This window comes from Narcine bancroftii, chromosome 3 (genome assembly GCF_036971445.1).
Source record: "Narcine bancroftii isolate sNarBan1 chromosome 3, sNarBan1.hap1, whole genome shotgun sequence".
Classification (NCBI taxonomy): domain Eukaryota; kingdom Metazoa; phylum Chordata; class Chondrichthyes; order Torpediniformes; family Narcinidae; genus Narcine; species Narcine bancroftii.
The window spans coordinates 207,814,022-207,836,126 of NC_091471.1; the positions used below are offsets into that span (position 1 = coordinate 207,814,022).

At 35.6% G+C, this 22,105-nt stretch overlaps 1 protein-coding gene across 3 annotated transcripts in view; it reads right to left on the reverse strand.

Moving 5' to 3' along the window:
- Nucleotides 1-22,105, reverse strand: part of lrba (LPS-responsive vesicle trafficking, beach and anchor containing) — an 871,588-nt gene that overhangs the window by 619,291 nt on the left and 230,192 nt on the right. For all 3 annotated transcript variants that reach the window (XM_069926437.1, XM_069926436.1, XM_069926438.1), the window contains one exon: nucleotides 10,068-10,198. In XM_069926437.1, coding sequence (XP_069782538.1) covers nucleotides 10,068-10,198 — 131 coding nt within the window. The remainder of the gene's footprint in view (nucleotides 1-10,067; nucleotides 10,199-22,105) is intronic.

Below are 22,105 nucleotides of genomic sequence, written 5' to 3' on the forward strand. Positions count from 1 at the left end.
CAATTTAATCTAGTCTCAACAAATTCTTGGAGTCAAGTTCCAAAATTCTTCTTTGTAAAAATAATTTATTTTTCAATCACCATAACCAATGCTTAATATTGAAATTAGAGCCCATTCATCCTATAACTTCACCATCAGTTTACCATGCCACACAAAAAAACTTACTCAGTCAGATCAAGCTCATTGTCACTTTTACGAAGGTGCAATGAGAAATTTGTTTTGTAAGCAATCCACTGAGATAGCCCATATGTTAAACAGCACAAAGCACAAGACACAAGTGCAGAATTACAGAAAAAGCGATCACTTCATACAGATTCATTCAGGAGTCTGATAATGGTGGGAGATAAATTGTCCTTGAATATTGTGATGTATAATCTTACATTCATGAATCTTTTTCCCTATGAGAATACCGAGAAGAGAGTGTCACCGATATAGGATGAGTTTTTTTTTATATATGTTGGATGATTTTCAAAGGAAGTAGGATGGAGAGATAGAATCAATGGAGGAGAATGGGGTCTGAGCCAAATTTACAACCCTCTGCAGTTTCTTATAATCTTTGGAATAGCAGTTCTTCTTCTACACAGTGATGCCCTCTGACAGGATAGTTTCAATTGTGCATCTATGGAAGTTAATTAGGGACATGCCAAATTTCTTCAGGGTTTTGAGGAAGAAGACACTCTGCTGCACTTCCTTGGCTATCACCAAGGTGGATCAGGACAGGTCACTGGAAATATTTACTCTTAGAAACATATAGCTGTCTAGTCTCTCCATCTCAGAATCATTAATGCGGACAGGGGAGCATGTCTATCCATCTTCCAAAAGTCTATGAACAGCTCCTTACTCTTGCTGATGTTGAGAGAGTGATGTGGTCCTGGCACCAAACCACTAACCTTAGAACTATTCCAGTGCATACTGTGATGGAATATTTAGAAATGTATTTGGGAGATAAACTGGTAAAATTAGAGTAAGTTACAAATGTATACACACTTTAAAACAGATCTTATTTGAAATACTGAAGAATTCATATCCTGTGACTTTACAAAAACTATGGAGAATGCTATGCACATTTCACACATAGGTGCTAATTGAAATGATGTCATGAAATGAATGCACTGGAGACAGATTGTCTGTGTTGAAAATTTTTACAAGACTTCTGACCTTTCTGCAAAGTGCTCACTCAAAGGTCACTCCTAGGTTCTTGTTTACCTAAAAACAACAGATGGGAGCAGAAAACTGACTCCTATTGTTTGCTGGAGAAAAAGTGTGTGTGAGAGAGAGAGAGAGAGAGAGAGAGAGAGAGAGAGACAGAGAGAGAGAGAGACAGACTGAACAGTCACAGCTGAAACAAGCAGAAGTTGTTGGAACTGAAACAAAAGCTCCAGAGTGGCGGATGGCTGGAATTGCTGTCTGTCTGATATTTCTCTTGGAATAAGTGGAACAGAAAGGAACACTGTGATAGCCTGAAAGATAGATCATCTGGAGAACCCTGATGGGGGAAAGCTTCATCAGCAAGACACTGAGGTGACTAATGGTGGTACCTCAGTTGTGAAAATCCTGCAACAACAAATTTCTCTCTGCAAACCCTACGAGAACCTTCCTGAGCAGTAAACATTTGCCTTTCGAGCACCAAAGCCTGGTGAACTTTATACATGTTAAATTCTGTGCACAGTATAAGAATTGCCTGGAACTAAATAACTTGGAAGAATGAGAAGTGGGATTGAACTGGGAACCAAAATTTTTTTCTTAAATCTACACACACATTACATACATGTGCACTTAGAATTGGAAGGGGGTTAAGATGGGTTAGTTAAGTTAATAGAGATAAGTTAACGTTTGATTCTGTTTTCAGGTTTAAAGATAATTAAAAACAACTTTTGTTTAAGTAACTACTTGTCTTGGTGAATGTCTATTGTTGCTAGGTTTTGGGGTCCTTTGGGCTCATAGCAATACCAAAGCATTGCCTGCAAATAGAAAGAATTATACACTAATATGTAGCCAGTAGACATACAACATGTCCTTCCAATGAGAATCACTAAATAACAACTATAAAGAAGAATTCAGCAGGATCTTTAAAAATCGTACTTAAAGCAGTGCTCATATTGGTGGACATCATGACTTAAAAAGGATATCAAGGCTGGACAGCGAATGACACAACTTAGCAGGATAATTGCAAAGTTTAAACAAATATGCACAGAACCAAGAGATACTCACAACCAAGATAAAGAATCAAACTTTTGCAGCTCAACTTCATTCAAATAAAGATGGTGGTGAATAATCAAATAGCCAATAATCAAGGAGTCTCCAATGAAGAAGTCCCTCAAAAATGGGAAAGTCCAACACCGTGCAAAAAAAGGCTGAAAATTTTATTATCTTGTTTTAATATGAAGATAGATGATCTTTCTCTGTTTCTCCCAAGAACCTCATCATTACAGAAGTCAGTTTACTCCAAAAGATAAAAAATATAATCCAAATATAATCGCATAAAACTGAAGCTATGGAAGCCTGAAGCTGACACACACTCCAGTTATAGTGCTGTTGTTTTGTGTTCCAAGATCAATCATGTCCCTGGCCAAGTTGTTCCAGGACAGTTACAATTACCTGACAATATGGGAAGTTATCAAATTAACTTTTGTGGGAAGGACAAAAATCCAGTATATCCAACTACCAACGTTTCACTCTCATTCAGAAAACCCATGGATGGTGCTTGAGATGGTGCTATCAAATGGCACTTTTAACAGCACCATCCATCAGTAACCTGCTGACTTTTCTTAGTTTATATTTCTCAAGAGCAGCTTAAGTAGGAGAGAAAATTACTGCTATTAACATCAGGTTAATGTTTGATAAAATATGACATCAAGGAACCATAGTAAATTTGAAGTAATTACAAATTAAGCACTGGCTGGACTCAAAGGAACTTAACAAACAAGTGCAGGGCCAACGGGCCTGCTCCACCATTCAATGAGATTATGGCTGATCTGACAAACTCATCGCCACCTATCTGCCTTTTCTTTATATCCTATAACTTCCCCTACTTGGTAAAAAAAAATTATCCAACCTTGTCTTAAATATATTCACTGAGGTTACTTCCACTGGTTCAATGGGCAGCGAATTCCATAGATTCACCGGCCTCTGAGCTAAAAGGAAGATAGCCATGGTTACCAAAGGCCAACCTTCTCAGGCCCAAGATCAATGATAGAAGTCTTTAGGCTAATTTCCTATACCTAATCATATTCAATGCAAACCTTATTCAATAAGATGACCCCATCAGAGGTCAAATGCATGAGCCTGCTCCGCTGATCAATGATCATGACTAATCCAAATCCATTCCTACTTCCATGCATTGTCCTTTTTTCACCCCATGCTTATCAAGAATCTATCTCTGCTATAGAAATATTAAAAGATTGCTTCTGAAATCCTGTGAGGTAGAGCGCCAAAGATCCATGAAGTTGCAAAAGAAAATTTTGCCTCATCTTCATCCTAGATGATTATTTATTTTTAAACAGTGACTTAGTTCAAAATTCTCCCACAAAAGAACTAGCCTTGTCACATCCATCTTGTCAGGATGCTCAGAATCTTGTATGTTTCAACCACACCCCTCACCCTTCTACACTCTTGGGGGAGGGGATATATAGTTTGCCCAATCTTTCCTCATTAGACAACATGCCAAGCTAAACACCAGTCTTATAAACCTTCCCTGGAACACTTGAAGCAAGGTCATCTTGTATCGTTCCTGAAATACAGTTAATACTGTGTTCCATGTGTGGTTTTGGACCTCAAGACAATTTAACATTTTCCCACAATATATTCAGTTTTCCAGATCTATTCCAACTGACCAACCTACCTAACTTACCTGAATAGCCTTCTTACATCACAACTTATTTTTCTCCCTAGCTTGGTATCATCAGCAAATTTGGCAACCATATCTTTGATGCCATGTCAATAATTGAGGCCCTTGCATTTCCTCTATTGCCTACCACCACTCTCTCTAACTTCTAATATATTTCCTACCTTTCCTTGACACTCAGTCTCATTGCAAAGACTCAACCGGAAACATTGGCCATTATCCTCACAAATCTTGCCTGTCCTGCTCTATTCTCATTTCCCAAGATTCTAGTATCTGCAGCTTCTTGTACCTCTAACATAGCCTGATCTCTGGTTAGAGTGGCAGTGATGGTACTTGTAGATGGCTGCACTATTTTCCATTTCATTAGTAACTCCAAAGATAATACAGTAATCAAAATCCACAAAGGATGACCAACAGAAGTTTCAGATATAATCTGATAAACCACATGTAACATTAACAAGTGCAAGATAATTCTTATTTGCAAGAGAGTTGGACACCTTGGATCCCCTATAAAAAGAAACCAAAGATTGGACAGACTGAATTCCTGAAGTAATACAACTCCCAAGACACAGAAAGGACTGTGATGGAATAAATTCCACTTCTCTAGTGATGTAAAATTATTGCAATACATTCTAAGGGACTATATGAACCTTCATTCTGCACAATGAGAAATAGTGTGTTGTTAATACAAGGTCACAGCTAACTAAACTGGCTAAATTCTCTGAAGAGGCAAAAAGAAGAGAAATTTGTCTACAAGGATTTTAACAAAGCTTTTGACAAGGTCCTGCATGGCAGAATGGTCAAAAAAGTAAAAGCAAATGAGATCAACAGAAGGGAGGCAAATCAGATTCAGAATTGGCATAATAGCAGGAAGCAAAGCACAATGAATATGTATTTGCAACACTTGTCTTCTGATCCATCTTAATGTCCTGCTTCAGTGTGGCAAATGTTCTGATTCAGCTCCAACAACTTTTAAAAAATCAATACCACTAAAAACAACACTTGATTATCATACCATCCATTACATTCAAGAAAATTCACACCCTCCAATGCACTAGTCACAATATGTGTCATCTACATCCACACCTTTGTAAGAAAGACATCAATGACAAGGAGTACAGGAAGGATATAGAGTCTAGCAGCATGGTGTCAGTGTAATGGGAGATGATTGGTAAAATTAGAGTAGGTTACATACATACATTTTAAAACAGATCTTATTTGAAATACTGAAGATTTCATATTCAGTAACATTACAGAAACTATGGAAAATTTCACAAGTGGCTGCTAATTGAAATTATGTCATCAAATGAATCCACTGGAGACAGGTCGTCTGTGTTGAACATTTTTACAAGGCTTCTGACCTTTTATGAAATGCTCATTCAAAGGTCAATGAGAAATTTTGTTTACCAAAGACAACAGATGGGACCAAAAGGCTAACTCCTATTCTTTGCTGGAGAAGGTGGGAGGGGAGGGGTTGCAAGTGAGAGAGTCACATGAACTTTCTAGTGGTTGGAAGAGGAAGAGAGAGAGAGAGAGAGAGAGAGACTGGACAGTCATAACTGAAGCAAGCAGGAAAAGCTTGTTGGAACTGAAACAGAAAGCTCCAGAGTGGCGGATGGCTGGAAGTGCTCTCTGTCTGATGTTTCTCTTGGAATAAGTGGAACAGAAAGGAACTCTGTGCCTGCCTGAAAGAAAGAGGTTATCATCTGGAGAACCCTGATGGGGCAAGTTTCATAGCAAGACATTGAGGTAACTAATGGTTGTGGAAATCCTGGAACAACAAATTTCTCTCTCTGCAAACTTCCAAAGAACCTTCCTGAGCGGTAAACATTTACCTTTCGAGCGCCAAAGCCCGGTGAACTTTATACATGTTAAATTTTGTGCACAGTATAAGAATTGCCTACAGCCAGTGAACTTGTAAGAATGAGACGTGAGATTGAACTGTGAACTAAAGAATTTTTCTTAAATTTACACACACATCATACACGTGCACTTAGAATTAGAAGGGGGTTAATTTTGGTTAGTTAAATTAATAGAGATAAGCTAAAGTTTGATTCTGTTTTCATGTTTAAAGATAATTAAAAACATCTTTTGTTTAAGTAACCATTTGTCGTGGGTTTTGAGGTCCTTTGGGCTCGTAACATCAGAACAGAAACCTCTCGCTCAATGACAGCAAAGTGAAGGAGCTGGTCATCTGCTTCAGGAAATGAAGTGGACACCCCTCCCCCACCTTCTGTATCAATAGTGCTGAGGTGGAGATGGTAAAGAGCTTCATTTTTAAAGAGTAACTATTACCAATCTGTCCTGCACAACCATGTTGATGCTGCAGCCAAAAAAGCACAGCAGTGCTTCTATTTCAACATCAGCATCAGGAAATTCAAACAAAACAAAACTTTTGACTGTATCTTGGTACAAATAAGCAATTCAATTCATGTTGTTCAATGTGTCTCTTCATAGCACTTTTCAAATCTGTAACTTCAATCAGTTTTATGGTCAAAGAAGCAGGCAAGTTACTTTCCGTAATACACATCATATCAATTTGGAAATATGTTGCTGTTCTTTCAATGTGCAGGGTCAGAATCCTTACCTAACAACATTGTGAGAATTTTTACTATAAAAGCTACAATTATACAAGATGGCAATTCCTCGCCAGATTCTTAAGAGCAAGAGCACATGCATATTAAGTGGTGGTCTTGCAAGTGACACCCATTCATCAAGAGCAAATAAAAGTATCTTCAAGGATTCCAACAGCAAGTAAGGTAGGAAAAAAATTAACAGAAGACTCTCAAATCTGAACCTTGTTGATAAAGGGAGAAAAGAAATTATCAAGCAAATGGGTCAATAACCAATAGTGATAGATTTTAAAAGATTTACAAATAAATAGGAAAGGAAATGCCAAGAAAATATTTTGCATAGTTTTGAACTGGAATACTATGAAAGCAGCAGGTGAATGTTCATTACAACTATTAAGAAGTTAAGAGATATTTTAAAGGAAATAGACTGCCTAGGAACACCAGGTGCTGTAGGTTTCTGGTAGAGGTGTTGGACAAAGTGCCGATTCTCTGTTAAAGAATTTCATGTATGCTACATTCTAAATATAGTAGTATTATGTGATGATAATAATGGAACCTTTACCTTTAAATTTGCAGAATTATGTCAGCCTACCAGAATTTCATCCAAATCCCACAGAAACATAGATTTATAGTGTTTGTCAATTTCCCAGAATTTAGAACATTGAGGTACATTATCTTACTAGATGGTCCAGATTTCACATTTCCTGACAGAATTATTCCTGACGTTCACTCACATATAACATGTTTTGTGCTCAATAATCTGACACTGTTAATCGCACATGTTAGAAATTGTTCAAAGCCTACTTCTGTCCAGAATTCTCACAAAACAACAAGAATATTAAAATGGCCTTTAACAATCCAGTAAGTTAAATGATGGTTTTATATTTAATACATAATTTGTTTGATGTATCATCTTTAGATGGAGATTCTTAAACCAGATTTTTGATCCAACCAATGGACCTCAAAATATCCATTATCTTTCAAATGAAATTAAATTTTTATTGCATAAACAATGAAAAATAACCACTTCATACTATGAAAATAGAAATTACAATTCAGGTTGTCACTCTCTTGTCAGCACTGGTGTGATCAGTACCATTGGCAAAATACACTGAATGACTGCTCAGTGTCATTTAGGAAGTGAACATGATTATAAATTCACAACCACCAGTCCAAACTACATTGAACATTTTTCACCAATTTGAAAAATGAATTTTTTTAAAAATTCTGCATCTTAATGAAAATATCTGAAGTTCAATTAAAATCCAAAAACAAAGTTAAAGCTAATAAAATTATAATTAATTTTAACTAATAAAAAGATGACAATTGCAGTATTTAGAGTTTAGTTTCTGAGTCACTAATGTTTTAGGACAAAAAACAGACAATTGGCATTCATATCAAAACTGGGAAGGAAAAGTTTTTATAATGATTAAACAACTTAATTTTACATATGCTAGACTCTTGCAGACAAGAAAATCTGATGTTCCCATTTTGAAATAAAAACATGTATAAAATGAACAATAACGCTTAGACAGACAAAAATCAGGGAAACTCTGCTTGCTGCTAGGCCTGATGCAACACTCCAACCAATTTCACTTAGCCCCTTTAATCTCTTACTGATAAAGCGGCTCCCACTGAATGACAGTTTAACAGACCCTTGTGGAGACTTGAAAGAAAATGCAAATAGATCAGGTATCTAGTATCCTTCTGGAGAAAGTCTATTGTTTATATAAATTCATCAGAGCATGATACAGTGCTGGCTCCACTAGTTTTAAAACATGTAGCGTTTTTGCTATTTTTCAGATTTAAAAAAAAACTATCCTTATATGCCTTTAATATCAAAAGGTTTTTTTTGTTAACTGGCACAAGGAAAAATATTAAATATACTTCAAGGATACAAATTCAAATAAACATGTTCCTAAACAATGAAAACTCAAATATATGGCTCGAGCTTCATTTACATTTGGAAGCAGTACATTTAAGAAACAATCTATGCAGTTCCAAAACAAAAATTATACATGTTGTATAATGGAATCATCAATTAAGATCATTCAAGCAGACATAAATCAACATTTTACAAAATCAAACACCATTAACCATTTATCAACCCATTTTTTAAAAATTGTAAATATCCATTTGATAATTTAATTTTAATACTAGAGTTTCAATAAATATCTACAGAAAGGAAATTATTAAACAATAGAACATACATAATACCACATAAAGAAAGAGACATTAATTGAAATGGACAAGTTACTCATAATTTCCATTGTTGTTTTGCCATACAAAGCCTGAAAACTACACTCGTCATGAGAGATCCATTCCCCCTCAATTGCATAGTTTGGATAAGCAAAGACAAACTTCTTGGACCAAAAAAATTCCTTATCACAATTGAGGCGCAACCTCCATTGCAAACAATTTTACAGGATCATGCAAGCCCCAACATTCAAAAACATTAAAAATGAAAAAAAAAATTGACACATTTTAAATGACTACAAAGGTAATTTTTTTTTAAAAATCACTAAATAAGCTAGAGAGGTTCAATATGCAGATCAGCTCTTTCCAGGCCATTGTAGATGCACAATGGTGGCATATCTGACCTACCCAGTCCCTGGACTTACCTGACTGAACATCTGGAGGCATTTCATAATGTATTATTCAAAAAGCTTTTCATCTTTCTCCCATTTTACCCCAATCACTGTTCTCACATCTAATATGGAACCATTTCTTTGAATGTATTGCCATATTTCATTAACAAACAAAATCTAGATTTTTTTTAATCCTTTTGATATTGATCAACTCTTTTTAAATATCTCTGATCAACAGAGTCCATTACCATACATGGGCGGAATGGTTAGCGTAACACTATTAAAGGGCCAGTGACCCGGTTTCAAATTTGGCACTCTCTGTCAGGAGTTTACACATTCTCTTTATGTCTGCATGGGTTTTCCCTGGTCCTTGTGGCTTCCTCCTCCATTCCAAATAAACGCACAGCATTTGGGTGTCATTGTTGGCATGTGTTTAAACTGCCAGAATCAATACTTTAAATAAAATTTAAATGTGAAAGCAAATCATCCAAAATAATGCAAGTTATCTTCTTCTTCTATCTGTCGGCCCATGCCTATCCAAATGCATGCACAAGTCCAAAATTTGTTTTAATTTATTGGCAATAGCTCTTTATTTTTGACTCATTCTTAAAACTAATAAAGAGCAGCCAACAGATGTCTTAAAAATAAATTCACCATATATTCATGTAGTATTTCTTTCTATCAAATTTATAAACATATTTTTTTTAAAAAGATGAAATATTTTGCCAGATCAACCAATTAAATTCAAGTGTTGCCATTTCATCATTTGAATTGGCAGCATCTTGACCACTGCTGCAAAATTAGTTCATTTCAGAAATTCCTTTGGTATGAAAAACAAATAATCTTCATCCTTCAAAAAAAAATACAATTTACCAAAACCAATACAAAATTACTGAATCAAAATTCCCAGGTGCCACTTTGTTATCAGTCAGGGCAAAATTGAAAACAATGTTTTTAATTTGACAATGAGTATCACAAATACATTATGAATTTAAAAACTTCATCAGTCACACATAAAGCATTAATCTACACTCTCTCAAACTAGTTAAAATTGAGAATTACCGGTTGGTTCAACAGCAGTGTCCTCTGCCGATTCTGTGGTAGAAACCACACTGACAGCATCTCCAGTAGTAGGAGTAACAATTTCACTTCCAACAGCAATTGGAGGCTTTTTTGGAGCTACCACAACACTCCTAATAAAAAAAAATTAAGAAAGGATGATAAGTTGACTAATAATAATATACATTTATACAGCCAGTTTAACAGAAAAAATATCAGACATATACAAAAAGGTTATTTAAAATATTGCCTCTGAAGTTCTTACAGCTCTGTTACCAAGTAGAGGCCCGAAAGCCTACATTAAAAATACACAACGTTCAAGCAGTATGCAAACATTCTATTCAAGCATGACCTCCTGTTTAATTGCTTTCTAGAAATAGGCCATGTGTGTATTAGCCATCTCAAATCAAAACAATTATTTTTCGCAACAATTCACGTGTTGGTTTTCATCATTCTGTTATTAACAACTGGTGACAAAGAACAGACAATCTGCTTCACAACACTGGACCAACTGCACAAATAGAATGGTGTAACCAAACACAATAAAGCCTTCATGCTTATTTTTGTGGTGGGAAGAGCACTTTTTTCCTCAGTTTGACCTCAATTCTGCCAAGGGAAAAACTTCAGATCACAGAAAATGAAATATAATCAATGGAATGTTCTCAAAATAGAGACCACTGCATTAATCCTGACGGCAACAAACTCTGGAAATCATGGTTAATCTTTACAAATCCAAACGTTTTTCCAATATTTCCAGTTTCCACCATTTGTTCCTCAGAAAACAGTCAAGATAAGGATCTAATTATACTGATTAATCTTACTCGTGTGATACAACATATTTACAAACCAAAATGGGAACCGTGGAAAACTGTCTATTGGTAATTTGTTTTTAAAGAATGTCATGGATTTCAAGATAATACAAAGTTTATTAACATGGATTTTACATTATAATAAATAAATAACTTGAACTATCCAATCATTCTAGCCTCATGAGTTCAATCTGGATTGAAAAGTTACCAATTTTTGATGTAAGCATTAGGATAACACAAACAACAATCTATTTTTCTTCAGGATCTGTTTCTATAACTTTGTATCATTGTAATTATGTAAATAAATAGAATCATATTTTCCATTGGTACATGAGAGAATGGATCCAAGCCTCTCAATATTTCATTGGAAAAACTTCAACCCTGGATGTTGCAGAGTCAGTGAACTTAACATATAGGTAGATCACGTAAGGTAGTGGTAACACAAAGCTGAACACCACCAATGCACATTTAGAGAATGAAGCCACATTTGTGGATAAGGAGATGATGAAAAACAGTTCACAGAAACTAACTCTGCTGTATGGAAATGCATCCACATAATTCCTCAATTCCTTTAGTTGTGCCAATATGGAAGAATAAAAGTATAAATTTTTATACTACTGTGTTCCATTTCTTTTCGCAAATCTGAATAAGAAAAGGAAGGCTTCTGTTATTAAACCCAAACTTTGTTGAAACACAGAAATCCAGCTAACAGTGCCAATACTTAAAGCCGATTAATAATTGGCTTCCATACTAGTGGTCATTGTTAATCAAGCATTAAATGGAAGTCTAGACAGCATTTGAATCAATCAATTTATGTAGCGTCTACTTTCACAAATAAAAATGCATAATCTCACTATAACATTCACTTAAGCAGATTTCATTACTGGTTTAAGAGACAATGAAAATTAAAGACTAGCTACAATGTCTAGAAAACCTTTCTTCTGCAATGTGAGATGAGGTACTTTCAGGTGGCCAAAATACCCCGATATAAAGCCACATATTATACCCCTATGCGGCTGTAGGAAAGCCACCCGAAAGCGCAGGAGGCGCCTGCAAGGCACACTTGGTAACCCTCCTCCGGATGAGATAATCACTGGGGCACTCAGGTTCTCCCCAGGCACCTGAATGTAACCGCCTGAAAGCAGCTGCTAAGGGGATGACAATCAGCTGGTGAGTGCCTGACAGTCGCCCTCCCCTCTGCCCCTGGCCCCCAGTGTGGGACGTCAGGGCAGGGGTGGGCGGCGCGGGAAGAGCAGTGGGATCAGTGTGGGGACTGACACAGGGCTATGGGGAGAGAGCAAAGCAGTGGGATTAGTTTGGGGACCGACGTGGGGCTAAGGGGAGGGAGCAGAGCAATGGGATCAGTGTGGAGACCGACACAGGGCTGCAGGGAGAGCACGGGGCAGTGGGATCAGTGTGGGGTCAGCCGGCTGCCCCAGCATTGACAGCCTCTGCCGGCCGCCCCAACCCTGACATCCCGAAGGGACAGAAACCGGAGTGTGATCCGAGGTGCCTCCCGTGCAGCTGTGCCTTTCAGGTGGCCAGCACTGCGCTTTGAGCGCTGCCACCTGAACGACCTTTCAACAGGTCTGAATCCGCTTCTGCCAGCACATTCTTGGTGGAGAATGCACCTGAAAGCGGCTATTATCAAGTTAAAGCTGATACATAAAAGTTTCATCCATCTTTCTTAATCACAATTTGTTTTGGTTGCCTCTCACAAATGTAAATTGAGACAATGTCGTTACAGTAAAATCTCTGGTATCCAGGGATAGGTAGATGCCAGATAAGTACATTTTCTGGTTCCTTGAGATTGTGTGTTGAGTGATTGGCAAACAGTGAGGTGGGCCAATTTCAAACCCATTTTTTTTACTTACTTTCCACTTTTTTTTTGCCAGTTGTTTGAATTCTGGATAACAGGAGTTATACTTTTCAAGATAATATTATAAATATTCTAACAACAGCAAATCACTGAGAGCTATAAGAAATTATATCTTCTAACTTTGTACAGTTGTGCAAAAGCAATCTTTCAGGAAACTCTTTTACTCTTTACAGATAACAGTGGCACATTAAATAGGAGCATGAATGTGACATGAAATTTGTGTGTAATTTCTGTTATGATATTAACCAGAATAACCAGAACCAACAAGATGACCATCCTTAACCAATGGAAGTAAAAGTACACATCAAATGAAATGTCCCTAACAAGAATATTGGAAATTTTAAAAATGTACACATCTACAATGCATTTGTTACAGAAAATATTCATCCCATAAGCATCAAGGATTTTTGTGAAGGAAAAGAAATTTAGGCCTTCTTCACTGTATAATTTCCAGAAACACCCTCAACTAAAGGACGAGTTGCACAATATACTTCAAAAACAAAGCATTTCCAGTGAGAATCTTATCTGGTGCAGATAAGATGAAACACTGTAATCTAAAGCAACGGAGACAAATTTTGAGCTCTTGAGATTTCAGTTTATGTACTCCAGTTGCTATTGCAATTGTAGGATTATTCAAGTTTATTTCTAAATTGATAGGAAATAGATAAAACACTATTTGTAGACTCATTACAAAACAAAATAGTTTTCCTCCATCTCTTCTCAGGATATTTTTATGCCAAAATGATTATAAACTGTCTGCCCTTAAATCATCTGCCCAGCCTCCCTTCAGTCAGACTCCTGGTCTGGCACAATGACAAATGGGGTAGACGGTCTATCGTTATTGACTCTGTACCACATGGTGCATAGCAAATGAAGGAAATGGGTTATTTCACTGCTTTCTATAAAAATAGATTTCATAAAAAATGGCATACAGGTATCTAATTACAATATGATAAGGGGAAAACAATTAACAAATCCTAACAAAGGCACCTTTAATCTCGATATTTAATTTCTACAAAGAGGTGCCACAGTCCTTATTCTTTTCCAAATAACTTACTTGAATATTTGCCAGCTGGCTAAAATAAGAATATTATTGTAAAATGATACACCATTTATGTCAATAAATACTAGAAATTTAAATATATTGGTAACTTATAAGTGTTTCATTTCAGCATTCATGGTGGTGAATCAGACCAATTGCTTGACCTGGTAAATTTTTAGGTTTAAATGTTATATACTGATTAAAGGAATAATTTCCTGTTAGCATTGCTGCAGTCTACAGATATTCCTAATCTACAAAACTCATCATAAAACAGAATTATATAATACAATTAAAATGGACTCTCATGTAATTTAGATCTTTGCATCTTATTTGCTGTAGAAGATGGATAAACCTAAGAACAAGCAAACATTTGATTCAAAGCCAAGAGAAGATACAAGTCTCCATCAAATTAACAACATACACCCAGAACCTCCTCACCAATGATGTGAATCTCAACATCAGATAAAGTTTTGGCACTGAATTGAACCAAGATGCACCTTGTTTAAAAGTCTACGAGAAATAGGACACTCAGCAGACAGCATTCACTAAGCTGTTACTGTATGTTTTCCAGCAATGGCTGGCAGTAGATGTTGATAATCCTAAAGATATGAGGAGAGTTCAGATTTCTGACATAGCATTCCTTAGATAAATATAGGATCAGAGAGTTGTCTTGAAATTCCCATAGATATACACTGCCAGGCTTCTGAAAGAAGTCTGCATTTAACTAGGTGTCTTTTCCAGAGAGACATTAGCTTGCTGACTCGTCAAATAATGATGCTGGCTCTACATAATGAATGAAATCTAAACCAGATTCAAAACCTTCCATTCACATTACCAATACCTTAAAATGACTTGTAATTACATGATGCCCTAATCCACTACAATTATCAATGACTATTTTTCCTTTAGGCAATTAAAAATTTTAGACAATGTAAATATCTGTAAGTGTAGAGGAAAATTATTTACCAACAGTAATCAAAACTTAAAGTAAATTATCACTATTAAAACACAGTTAGGTAAAAATTCCATTAGTACTTTCATGACCGGGGTTAATATTTCTTCTGATTCAAGTGATCTTATATTCTTAGTGGGTCAAATATGCAGATTTTTTTTTGAGTAAAGGATACATTTGCTTCCCTTCTTTACCTTCCTTATTCATTTTATACCAACTATTGGTTAAATATGTGCAGGAACAATGATTTGCTTTGATAGCCTTAACCATTTTTGTAAATTATTTTCCTGCCTCAGCAATCACCTACTGGCTCATGTTGGGGAGTCCTTCGAAGAAAATAAACATCCAATATCCACCCAAGTGTATTTTTTCATATTTGATAATTGTGCATACTATTCTACGACAGACATTTTGCTTTCAGCTGACGTCATCCAGATGCACTGGATTGTAAGCAGGAACACATATGTCTTTCTTTCTCTAAGCCAAGGAAACAATGGAAAAAAAAAAGTCACCCAATTTCTTTAACAAAGATCAGCTATTCAACATAAATCACAAAAATGGGTCTAGTGTTTCTCAGTCTCAAAAGCAAAAATAGCAGAAAACCCTAGCAGATGGAGGAAATACACAAGGGAAAATATGGAAGTTTTCAATACCAATCATTTCTTCCATTCCGAAGATGATGTGTGACTCACCCTGCCAGATCTTCCAAATTCCATCGCTTTATATAATACAAATAACACAGTCACCATGACCTCAGGAAGTCTAATACACTTTACAGTAATTTACTAAAATGTAAGACAGTAATCTCTTGGATGAAAAATTTATGCCTCCTATCTACCTCCATCATTAATGTCAACAGATCATAAGAAACAAACATAATGAATATCCCATCATCATCCATACTAACCCCAATAAATAAAGGTCCTATTAGAGACACTGAATGCTGAGGGTGAATTATTTCCCAAAACTACCATTCAAATCAATTGGGGTGGCACAGTTAGCGCAATGCTGCTACGGCATCAGCATCCTGGATTTGAATCCAACTCAGACTGTAAGGAATTTATATGTTCTCCCCTTGTCTGCGTGGGTCTCTTCCAGCTGCTCCGGTATCTTCCCACCCTTAAAAATGAACAGGGGTTGTCGGTTAAATGGGTATAATTGGGTGGCATAGGCTCACGGGTCGAAAGGGTCTGTTACCGTGCTGTATGACTAGTTTTTTTAAAATAAAATTTAAAACAGTATCATTGGATCACCAATCCAACATCAAGAATATTCCAGAATTTTGCTGATAGGAGCAGGCTGGGTGGAAGAACTCTTGGAATACTTGCATATGTGAAGCTAAGGGTGAAAATAAGTAACTTTATTCTGAATTGTTTTGTATCATGCTACTATTGTAGTTTTGTGGGGAATTTTTCCTTGAATAGGACTGAAAGGTGATGAATTCAGTAGAACCAGATGCTGATAATATAGACAAAATTGTAGTATTGCATGTGTGCCGCCACATGATTGAGTCCCAACCCAAGACATCATGCTTATTATGACCTGAGATAAACAAGAAACTTACAATAAATACCATTTCCCAGCATCAAAAAGACTTGCAGGAATTAAATAATGAAATTATCATGTTTCTGTTGGGTTGGCAGTAGGGGGAGAGAGAGAGAAAGCCAAACTTATCTTTATTTCTGTCCGTGGATGAAATATTCAATTAGGGGAACCACCTAGGTTGTCATAATGCATGTCAGATATCTTGCTAAAATCTGTTGGCTACCAAATTGAAAACAGATGATTTCCAAACATGTAATGTATTTGCTTGGAACAGGCATTCAATATCTTGCATTGTCACATCAATTAACAATTTTTAAAAAACAATTAAAGAAAAATTCGTAACCAAAGGCAGTGGTGATCTCATTATTCCAAAACAATACTGTAAACCTCTTATAACCTCAACTTGTATCCCTTGATTTCCACCCAGTTCCCCACTTCTGGAAACAAATTAGCCAGACAACTTTTCTAAGGTTTTAATCAATAAATACATTGATCCAAGTAAAAACTACAGCTTATCAATAAACTGGAAACTACAGTTTCATTTTATTATATCTTCAAATGTGCACTTCAGCCAGAGTGGATAATTATTTCTTGCCAGCTTTCTCGCATTATGTACATTTCTCTTATCTAGATAATTAAAAGACCCACAGAAATAGTCACCTATCTAAATCCACATTAACCAACTTAAAGACAAAATTGAAAAGGAAAAAAAAACCTGAAGATGCTGGGAATTTGAAATAAAAACAAAAATGCTGTAAATATTGAACAGATTGGCCAACAGAGTGACACAACAGGTAGGGCTTCTACCTCATGGCTCCTGCAAGTCAGGTTCAATTTGGTGGCTTTCAGCCTGCAGTTTGCATTTTCTCCCTGAGACTCTGTGGCTTTCCCTCTGGTAAATCTGGTTTCCTCCCACATTTCAAAGGCATGTTAGTTGGTTGACCAAGAAGTGCAAGTGGGTGGTAGGGCTTTTTTTTTGGTAAATTTTATTTTTCATTTGTACAGTATTTATCCACATAATAAAAACAATGATACAAAAATAATACATAATTTCATATTTTCCACCCTCCCCTCCCCCCCCCCAAAACAGTAGGATAGAAGAAAAGAAATAAAGGCCTGGCTGATAATCATATAACCTCTTAATTAATTCAATTTAAATGTACATAATGATCTTGAACCTTGAATTAATTAAGGTGAGTTGGAGGAGTGGTGGACGCAGTAGATGAATTAATAGCAATAAAGTCTGTATAAGGTTTCCAAATCTTATCAAATTTGATACCATATATTATGTTATTTTCTCTAATAGCACACAATTTAGTCATTCTGTTTACCATTTATTCAACCCCACATTATTGTCTAATTTCCACGTTACAGCTATACATTTCTTTGCTATTGCTACATTTAAAAACTTCTGATAAGTATCAAAAATATCTCCTAATAAAAAATATTTTGGGATCTTTCAAACTCGTCCCAATAGAATACTTATATCTTCTCAAAATTTTCTTACTTTTTCACATTGCCAAAATGCATGGAAAAATGTTCCTACTTTATTACATCTAAAACATTTAACAGAACAATTTGAATTAATTGCATGTAATTTATATGGAGTATAATATAATTGATGTTAAAAATTAAATTACACCATTTGCTATCTAACATGACATAATTTTGACCATACTTCTTCAATTTGTATATTTAAATCTCTTTCCCATCTCATTTTAGATTGAAATAAATCCTTTCTCTGCATAGTCTCTTGCAATTTTATCTGCATATTAGTAATAAATCTTTTGATAAATGTATCCATTATTAAATATTCAAATTAACTTTGATCCGGTGGTCTAAAATTTGTCCATAACTTTCTTGTTAAATATGATTTAAGTGATATGAGAAAAAATGGTATTATTTGGTATGTTATACTTATCTTCCAATTGGTCAAAAATCAAAAAAACAGAACCTAAAAAACAATCCTTTATCATTTTTATTCTGCAATTATACTAAATGTCAAAATAAACATTATAAGCTGTAAAAAGAATCAAAGGATTTTGCTTTAATAACATTCTAACCAACTGATAGTTCTTGATTCCTCTTTCTACATGAATTCAATTCCAAATTTTAAGTATATGTTTCAAAATTGGTGTGTCAATTTGCCCTCTCAACAGTCTTTCATGCCATTTATACAAAATATGCTCAGAATTATTTTCTCCTATTTTAGTCATTTTAATTTGTACCCATGCTGCCTTTTCACCAGTTTGATAATAGGAAGACAAAAATCTAAGTTGAGCTGCTTTATAATAATTTTTTTAAATTAGGCAATCGTAGTCCCCCCGATCATATTTCCATGTTAGTTTTTCCAATGCCATCCTAGGAATTTTGTCTCATCAAATAAATCTCCTTACACTTTTATTTAAATCTTGAAAAAACATTGTTGGTACAAAAATTGGTAATGATTGAAATAGGTATTGTATTCTAGGAAAAATATTCATTTTCATACAATTTATCCTTCCTATTAAAGAAATTGGCAAATCCTTCCATCTTATTAAATCTTCTTTAATGTTCTTCAATAAAGGTAATTTAATTTAAATAAATTATTTAAATTCTTATCAATATTAATTCCTAGATACTTGACCGTCTCCCTCTGCCATTTAAATTTTGTCATTTTCTTGAGTGTAATCTGTCTCAGTTATTGCCATTATCAGTATTTACCTTATAACCTGATATTAACCCATACTCCGCCAATCGAACATTTACTTTTTTTAATAAATTTTCATGGTTTGGAAGATATAATATGACATCATCTGCAAAAAGGCAGATCCCTCAATCCCTCAATCTCATTATCTCTTCTAATCACTTCTGCTAAAGGTTCTATGGTCAATGCAAATAAAAAAAAGAGATAGTGGACAACCTTATCTAGATGATCTTTCCAATAAAAAAGATTTTGATATTTGTCAATTTGTAATTACTCTACCCTTTGGGCAATTATATAATGTTCTTATCCAATTTATAGGAATTCCAAAAACCTTCAATATTTTAAATTAAAAATCCCATTCTAATCTATCAAATGCTTTTTTTTTGCATCTAAAGCCTAAGCTTTAGATAAGCGTATACAGAGCGTATATGCTCACAAAGATAAGCGTATACAGAGCCGTTGTCATACCCACACTCCTGTTCGGCTCCGAATCATGGGTCCTCTACCGGCACCACCTACGGCTCCTAGAACGCTTCCACCAGCGTTGTCTCCGCTCCATCCTCAACATCCATTGGAGCGCTTACACCCCTAACGTCGAAGTACTCGAGATGGCAGAGGTCGACAGCATCGAGTCCACGCTGCTGAAGATCCAGCTGCGCTGGATGGGTCACGTCTCCAGAATGGTGGACCATCGCCTTCCCAAGATCGTGTTATATGGCGAGCTCTCCACTGGCCACCGTGACAGAGGTGCACCAAAGAAAAGGTACAAGGACTGCCTAAAGAAATCTCTTGGTGCCTGCCACATTGACCACCGCCAGTGGGCTGATAACGCCTCAAACCGTGCATCTTGGCGCCTCACAGTTTGGCGGGCAGCAACCTCCTTTGAAGAAGACCGCAGAGCCCACCTCACTGACAAAAGGCAAAGGAGGAAAAACCCAACACCCAACCCCAACCAACCAATTTTTCCTTGCAACCGCTGCAATCGTGTCTGCCTGTCCCGCATCGGACTTGTCAGCCACAAACGAGCCTGCAGCTGACGTGGACTTTTTACCCCCTCCATAAATCTTCGTCCACGAAGCCAAGCCAAAGAAAGCCTAAGCTACTGATGGTATTTTTCTTTTTTATATTTAACAAACTTAAAAATCTAACAATATTGTCCACTGATCTTCTATTCTTAATAAAACCTGTTTAGTCCATATTAATCAATTTAGGTAAACATTTAGCTAATCTGTTAGCTATTAGTTGAGACAAAATTTAATAATCTCTATTCAATAATGAAATTGGCCTATATTAAAATGGAAAGAAAGGGTCTTTCCCTTTTTTTGGAATAACTGTTACTAATGCAGTTTTAAATGACTCAGGTAAGTCACAAAGATCTTCCATTAGGTCTAACAATCCCATAAATATAGGAATCAATAACTCTTTAAATTCTTTATAAAACTCTGGAGCCTTATTATTTGGTAAAGACATCACTATGTCATATATTTCTGTAACTGGAAAATGATTTGTTAATTCAGCCTTCTCTTATATATTTAATTTTGGCAAAGTAATTTGTGACAGATATTCATCTATTTTTTCATAATTTCTTATAAAATTTCATAAAAACATCATTAATGCCCTGTGTTTTATGTAAGATGACACAAATCTTCTTCTATAGCTGTAATTGTTTTCGATAATTGTTCAGTCTTCAATTGCCATGCTAAAACTTTTTGCACTCTATCACCCAACTCATAATATTTTTGTCGGATTCGTCTTGTCTCTCTCTCCACTCTGTATATCTGTATTGTAATAAATTTCAATTTTTAAAAAATCTAATATTCTTTATTTCTCATCGTTTACTTGATTTTTCAATCCTTTTTCCATCTTTATTATTTAATTTTCCAAATGGTTAACTTCAGACATATATTCTTTTTTAACCTTAGCCGTATAACTTATTATTTGTCCTCTTAAAAAAGCCTTCAAAGAATGCCAAACCACAAACTTATTGGATACAGAATGTTCGTTAATATCTAAAAAGATTTTATCTGTTGACTTATAAATTCACAAAATTCTTGTCCTTTTCACAATGCAGCATTAAACCTCCATCTATAACTTATATTTTGCTCTTCCTCCAATAAAATTGACATAACCAAAGGTAAATGTTAGCCTTTAGCAGGCAGTGAATCAGCATATACCTTTGGTTCATCAGACTCAGTAAAAAATCTATTCCTCCCACCGGGATGAATACCTTCAAAACAGTTGGATTTCTCAAAACAAAGGCATAGCCTTTTTTCCATAACACATCTTTATCCAGATTAAACTCTTTTCTCTTCTTCAACAGTTCAAAACTGGATAAAATAAAACCTTATTTCCATTATAAATCAAAGGTGATCATCTTTCTTTGGTTTGCTTTGCTGCCAACTCCAGTATCTTCTCTTTTACTTCATATCGAAGGAATCTGACAAGTATTGGACGGGACCATTGGTCAGGCTGAGGTTTAGGTCTCAATGCCCTATGGGCTCGTTCAATCTCCAGATCTCCTTGAAATTCAGCCTGACCCAAAGATTCCGGTATCCACCGTTGCAGAAATGTTTTCATATCTTGACCTTCATCCTCTTCTTCAAGTCCAACAATCTTAATATTATTCCGTCTGCTAAAGTTTTCCAAAACATCCATCTTTTGCATTAACTGATCGTGCTTCGCAGCAGCCTCTGTTCTTTCTTCAATTGGTCTTTGAGATTTTGAATCTCAAATTTATTCCCTTTAATTTTACCATCCACTATTTCATATCTAGTGTCAACTTGTTGCATTAATCTTTCCATCTTGTCACCATTCTTCAGTTAAGTCTTCAATAGATTGTCAAAGACATCTAAAAATTGCTTCATTTCTCCAGAAGATAAAGAAGTTTGTGCACCTTTTTCAGCTTTTTTCTTGATTGTAGGTCTTCTTGATCTTTGCTTTTCCAGGTCCTCTTTTTGATCACTGAAGCTGTGGGTATTTTGAATCTATTTTTAAATTTCCTCCAGTTTTTTATGTGCTCTGCGCATGCTTGAGGAATCATCCAGAGTCACTTCTTCAGTCAATGTCAGTGGCCATTGTTGGACAAGACCTTGTGCAGCAGTGTCCAAGGCTTTTGGCCGCTCTCCTTT